Source organism: Cebidichthys violaceus, unplaced genomic scaffold, assembly GCF_023349555.1.
Source record: "Cebidichthys violaceus isolate CVI_PGR_0920_01 unplaced genomic scaffold, fCebVio1.0.p SCAF_1, whole genome shotgun sequence".
Lineage (NCBI taxonomy): Eukaryota > Metazoa > Chordata > Actinopteri > Perciformes > Stichaeidae > Cebidichthys > Cebidichthys violaceus.
Genome location: NW_027176262.1, coordinates 20480198 through 20486587, shown reverse-complemented (window position 1 = coordinate 20486587; position 6390 = coordinate 20480198). Strand labels below are relative to the sequence as shown.

General features: G+C 44.9%; 1 protein-coding gene across 1 annotated transcript in view; it reads left to right on the top strand.

The window, feature by feature from the left end:
* The first annotated feature begins 557 nt into the window (after positions 1 to 557).
* Positions 558 to 6390, top strand: part of LOC137883498 (lipoma HMGIC fusion partner-like) — a 40419-nt gene continuing 34586 nt past the window's right edge. The window contains exons 1-2 of the mRNA XM_068725033.1: positions 558 to 881; positions 1666 to 2186. Coding sequence (XP_068581134.1) covers positions 1802 to 2186 — 385 coding nt within the window. The 5' untranslated portion in view covers positions 558 to 881; positions 1666 to 1801. The remainder of the gene's footprint in view (positions 882 to 1665; positions 2187 to 6390) is intronic.

Sequence of the window (6390 nt, the reverse complement as noted above, 5' to 3'; positions counted from 1 at the left end):
ACATTAACAAAAGGTAACACGTTAATGTGCAAACACTTTTTCACTTGGTCTCAAGACGATAAGATACAAAGGAAGGCAGACTAAACATGCAAAAAAAATAAAAATATGATACACAACACATGAGCTCTGATCTGCTCTCTAAAAGTCCCCTCTGTTTCAAAATGCGACATGAGAAAGATCTATAACTTGCAAGTATTCACTAATTCGAGTGTGCTAATAATACTATAGGCCTACAACACTACTACTTTCATAACCGAGCTGCACTTGCTTTCCTGTCTTTCATCGTCACGGCAAATCAATTGAGGTTTACTAGATTCAGGATGGTTGTTTCCAAGTCTAGCAGTTTACGAGGCATCCCTGAATGCGTCAGGAGCATGAGGAGAATGATAGTAGCGGTGAGTCCAGCCTCTGGGTGGGGATTTGTGTGATTGATGGTCGCCTCCCGAGAGTGTTTCATGGACTCGCCCCCTCCCTCCCTCCTTCTCTCTCTCTCTCTCTCTCTCTCTCTCTCTCTCTCTCTCTCTCTCTCTCTCTCTCTCTCCTCTTGCGCTCTCTCCCTCTCTCTGAGCAGGAATGTGGAAACGGGGAGTTCAGTCAGTCAGCGCTGCACGTTTCTGCACCGCACACGGGAGTGAATAATTGACCTCGGTTAAATATATTGATGAGGAGGAAGTGATTTGTGAACAGATTCTGCGGTCACTTTTTTTTTTTTGGGGAGGGGGGAGGATTAACATTCTTCGGTCGAACGCATAATTTCCCTTCTCTTTTCCTCGACTGGAGAAAAGTTTGCTTTTGAGACCCAACACAGCTGGAGTCAGCGGATGGGAATAACCTCTCAGTGGACACCGAGCGCACTATTTATTCCGGAGGTCTCCCAACATGTAAGCTGTCTTTTTTTCCTTTTTCTTTATTCTTGTTTTCATGATTTACATTCCGGCGGTGTGAGCACTGCGATAATACAGCGAGGTCACCCCTAACGAAAAATCACTGCGATGTATGTTTCCAGTAGTCGCTGCTCCTGCAGGGAGTGTTTCCTCAACTACATGTCCGGTTACTGTTGGACTTAATGGGTATTTCATGTTATTATAGTTCCACAGTTGTTATACTTTCGCTCTGATATGTTTATACTATCGTAATAAAGTTTATTATATGAACGCTATTGCTGTTTTGTAGAAGAGTTAACGTTGTTGTCAAAATGAAACTAAATTCACAGTAGCCCCATCTGATAATGTTCCATTAATAGGCTACCTGTTGGGATGTACTGGTTGTTAATTATGCATATTCAGGGTGCCTTAAAGGTGCGGAATTTTGTGAACTAACTAGAATGCTTTATTTCTTTCTCTTGCATTCCTCTGTGATTATTAAGGGAAAAAGAGAATAACTGTTCATCTCATCTTATCATACTTGAGTTGATAATGCATCAGCCTGAGTTTGATAATTGATGAATTGTGTTTGCTATTAGTAATGAATAAAATCTGAATCGTTTTGCCTCTTATTAAACGATGCCCAGTTTTCATTAGTCTACTTATCTGCTTACTTCATCATTTAGGAAAAATCTTTCAGTACTCTACAGGAAAGGGGGGAAAAAAAGAAAAGATTATTCCAAAAGCCTTGATCCCACAGATGACTTTTTGTTTTGTCTCCTGTGTCTCTTCCTTCTGACAGGGACCGGGAGTCACTGAGAAGGTGAAGGCTGCTAGTGTTAAATGCTCACCGCGAGGCTTCCCCTACCACACTGCGACTGCTCATATAACTGCTGTTAGTTCAGCGACTGTGTGAACCGCTCGCAGGCTCGTTTACCATGGCGTCTAGTCTCACGTGTACGGGTGTCATCTGGGCCCTGCTGTCCCTGCTGTGCGCTGCCGCCTCCTGCGTTGGCTTCTTCATGCCCTACTGGCTGCTGGGGACACAGATGGACAAGCCGGTGTCCTTCGGCACGTTCCGCCGCTGCTCCTACCCGGTGAGGGACGAGGAGAGGCAGGCCACGGTGATGCTGGAGCAGTGCGGCCGCTACGCCTCCTTCCTCGGCATCCCCAGCCTGGAGTGGAGGATCTGCACGGTGGTGACGGGCGTGGGCTGCGGCCTCCTGCTGCTGGTGGCCCTCACTGCTCTCATGGGCTGCTGCATCTCTGACCTCATCTCGCGTACAATCGGCCGCGTCGCCGGCGGCATTCAGTTTGTTGGAGGTGAGTTTATGTTTCTGTGTCTGTGTTTCCTCCCCTAGTGGGTGATTCTCATCTGACTGCTGGTGTGCAGAGCCAAGGCTCTGGTTGGAATTATGAGGCGATATGGGGGCTATCAAGTTTGGATCTTAAAGATCACGGATGTCTTAATGGTTTGCTTTGCACTGAAATAATCTATGCACCTCCTAAGATGCTTACTGAGAACTGTGAGGGTTTTTAATGGTTGTGACTCACTTATCATCAAACGTGGTTTGTTCAGGAAAACGAGATCACATTCGTGAGGGAACATGGATGCAAAGACATCTTAATAACCGTGAACATCTCACCTCGGGCTCCAGTTTTCTTGGCCAACAAACCTGCAGTAAACCCAGAGAAGCTGTCGTTTCCTCAGACACTTGGCTCCGCAAGAAATGGAGCCCGGTTAAAGACATTGGGTCAGTTTACATGACTGCAGTTTAAACATAGCACACACGATTCTGAGTAAATATTTGAAAGACTGTTTAAAAAAAAATAAAAATACCACATTTACAAACTAAATTGTTGATTTCTTTGGTCTCAATTAAGAAAGCTTGGACTATTTTACTTACGCTCTTATGCGCGGCAGACGTTTGGCATCAATTCAGATCTTTTGTGTTTTAGTTCGACTGATGAAATGATTGAAAACCGAGCAAACGTGCCCAAAATATGTCAGCTTGATTTCCTGTTCTGGTTTTGATCCTTTCGATTTGAAAAGAAACCCACGCCCTGTCTCTTTCTCTTTGCACAAATGGAGTCTTAAGCGAAGGCCTCCACTGAAGCTGCAAGTTTCTCTGCCCCAGATTAAGAGGCTGCGGCGCTCCGGCCCTCTCATTAACTCATAAAACGTTTGCTCGCATACTGTGGCTCACCACTCTGCTGTTTGCAATCCCCGTCACTTCAGCCGGGCTTTAAAAAGTGATGTGACAGAAAAGCAGGTTGCCGGCAGATTTGACAGAGCTGCCAGGTTTTTTTTTTTTTCCCCAGAAGGATAAATCTGCAGAGGGCCACCACGACGTGACACGTCCTAGTTCTTAGCTGCTTCGGAACGTCAGTATTAATGATATATAATATGGAGGATGATTAAGGTGAAGGCTGGCTGGCTTATTCAGAAATGTGCACTTTTATGTAAGGAGAGCTCCTTTTAAGCTCCAAGCAACCCCATACATAGAGCATTACAGCAAGATGCTATTTTTGGTTATAGGATTAAAAAATAAAGAATCCTTGTCTGTCTTTCTTGCGGTTTCTCTCTTTTCGTAGACTCACAAATCCGGCACCGGGGTGAATTTAGATGGAGGGGAGAGCGAAGGAAGGCGGGGTCCAATACAAGGGGCACCGCTCGGTTCTTTTTTAACTTGAATGCTGGCGAGCCAAAGGGCAGAGACGTCTCAGAAGGGCTAATTGGAAGTGACACAATTGGGAAGCTCAGTGGGCCGCTCCGTGCATTGTCTTCCAACGCTCGCAAAGAGTGAACAAATGTCAGAATGTCAGGGTAAATTGGGAGAGAGAAAGAAGAAAAAGCAAAACCTGATCATTGAAACATTCTGCATTCACTTGTTATTAACCGAGACTCTCGCTAAGAAATGAGAAATGCCTGGGGGGGGGGGGGCAATACCGAAATGTGTGCCGAGTGATGTGATCAAATCTCAGTGATTAGCGGCAACAATGACAGGAAGTAAACGACGAGGAACAGTTGGCGACGCGACGCATTTTGTCTTGGCCAGATGTAACAGAGCCTCGTGGTTCGCTGTCTGATGCCCGGTGTCTTCCTCCTTTTGTGTTTCCTCTGCTCCTATTGTGGGCCACTAATGAAGAGTGTCTTACCAGAGAGGCCGGGGGCCTCTGGGCCGCCACGAGGAAAGCATCCACTTTAATATCTCCCTGTAATTTATCTCAATCCTAGGGAATAGATTAGAGCAGAGAGGATTTATCAGCGCTTTATCTCATTAGCTGCAGCCCCAGACTGAAAGAGTATACCTTTTAACAATAACTATTATTGTTGCTCGTCGCTGCTGCTGTTGTTGTTGTTGTTGTTTACCTCTTGTAATGCCACTTTCTCCCGGTTCACTTGTGGGCAAGTTGTTCCGGAGCTGGTTAATTGCTAATGGCAAAGGCCCAGATTTCCTCTCCGGGCCAGAGCGTTTCGGTCTGAGTATGAGACTATGAGACTGTTCTGGCTCATAAATCAAAGGCCTGAGCGCTCTGTGCTGCTTACACTAAACAACCGCCTGTGCGGTAATTTCTTGTCTTAGTTATGCAGCGGTGCAAACTCCAAGCGGCTGTGGCACAGACGGGAGGTTCAGACTTTAAAAGATTTTTGACTTGGATTTGGTTGTTAGGGATTTTGATTCCCCCCCCCCTCGCACCCCCTGCAGAGCCTCGCCTTGTCTTTTGGGTTCCTCATGCAGAGTTGTGCACAGCGGGGGGGAAACTGTTTAACGTTTGTTTTCCACGGGCTCGATACAAGACCTCAGTGTACCTTTTTTAAGTACTTTGTATCTCCTCTCGGCACAATAAGCTGCCTTTGATTTATTCTTTGGTGTCTTTTTCGCTGTTTATTTCCTCTCTTTCCTCTCTGCGCCTGACAGGTGATTTTGTTTTGACATTTTGCTATTTGATCGCCTCATGATGACTGACACTTTGACGGGCTCCGGGATTGGACGACGGGTCTGCTCCATCCCCAATTAAATATAAAGGATAGTGATGGGAGCGTGGGGGGGGGGGCCCTCCCAGAAGCTTTTTTTGTAATACTGAGTTGCTATTTTCACTTTATAATATTTCTGATTAGTAGGAGGCTTATAAAAAGTGAGACGCCTCATCTGCTCATGGGAGCTCTTGGAAATGTTTCGATATGGCAGGGAAACAAACTTAAAATTTCAAAAAAAACTTTCTGAAGTGACGGCGGTGCAGTTGGAGTTAAGAGAAAGAATACCGTGCTGAAAAAGGAGACAGTCAGGGCTGGATGCCAGATTTCTAAAAGAGAGTGCTTTAAATGGCTGTCTGTGCTAGAGCCAGAGCTAAATTCTAAAGGCATTTTAAAATAGCTATATCTGCACTGATCTGATGTCGTTATACATTTTGTTATGGAGGACTCTGAAGTTTTGGCGATGTCCATTTAGTGACACGAATTGCAAATTTAGACCCAGTTTCTACACCCCGTTGCCCTTTTCAAGCCAATCAATCAAGTAAAACTGCTGTGATCCCCGAATCAGAGTTTCCAAAGGTTGATTTGCAGCATGCGAAGCCCAAATAACATCACAAGTCACATTAGGAGAGGCAGTGATAAAGCATTGCTCCAAAACATGCCTTAAATCTCTAAGAGATATTGCCTTGACCCGCGGAGAATGTCAAATGGACTGAGATCACTTGAACTCTTGATAAAAATGTCAGGAAATATAGCTGGAGAAAGGCTATATTCTTTTTATTGAGAAGGTGCTGAACCGCCGCGTCCTTCAAATTGAAGGCGAAAATAACAGGGCAAACAATATGATGCATTGTAGGCTGCTGTCTGCCCTGTTTCAGGGAGTTTGTATGGTGTAGGCAGAGGACTTCTGCTGTTTCAGAGGAGGTGCAGACCTACTGCAAAAGGTTTTCTGTCCCGAAGGGATGTGGAGAAAAAAGAAGAAGTTTAAAACAGCCCAACGCAGCATATTTCACTGCCATAAGGGAAGGTTGTGGTCAGCAGGGAATCCATACAGTCTAATTTTGTCTGTCATTGTTGGGAGAAGTGCAGAGAACTCTTTACAGTTTTAGCAGGAATATTTTCAATGCCATCGCTCCGGGATGGGCTAAAAGCATGTTTTATTGATTTGAGACATTTAATGTTTATTACATTAAATATTACCCCTGGGTTCTGACAGTCCTTTGATGAAATGAGATGAGAAAAATGTGGGTTTTCTTCCCCATGCATCTCTGCGTTGTGATGCTCCCACGAAAGGTCTTTCAGAGAGAGATGACAAACTCGTAATTTATATGACATGCATTTATGCTTCGAACCGCTTTTGAAAACTTGCGAACTGGAATCTTTTCTTTTTTTTTTGTATTTCTTCAAAGCGGAATTGAAGATCAGCCCAGTGAGAGGGAAAGTAGAAACCTCATTTAATAAGGAGGAGATGAAACGTGATCAGGCTGGTTTGTCTGAACAAAAGGAAAGGTTTGTGGGTGAAACAATGCGACGCCCTGGGTCTCCATA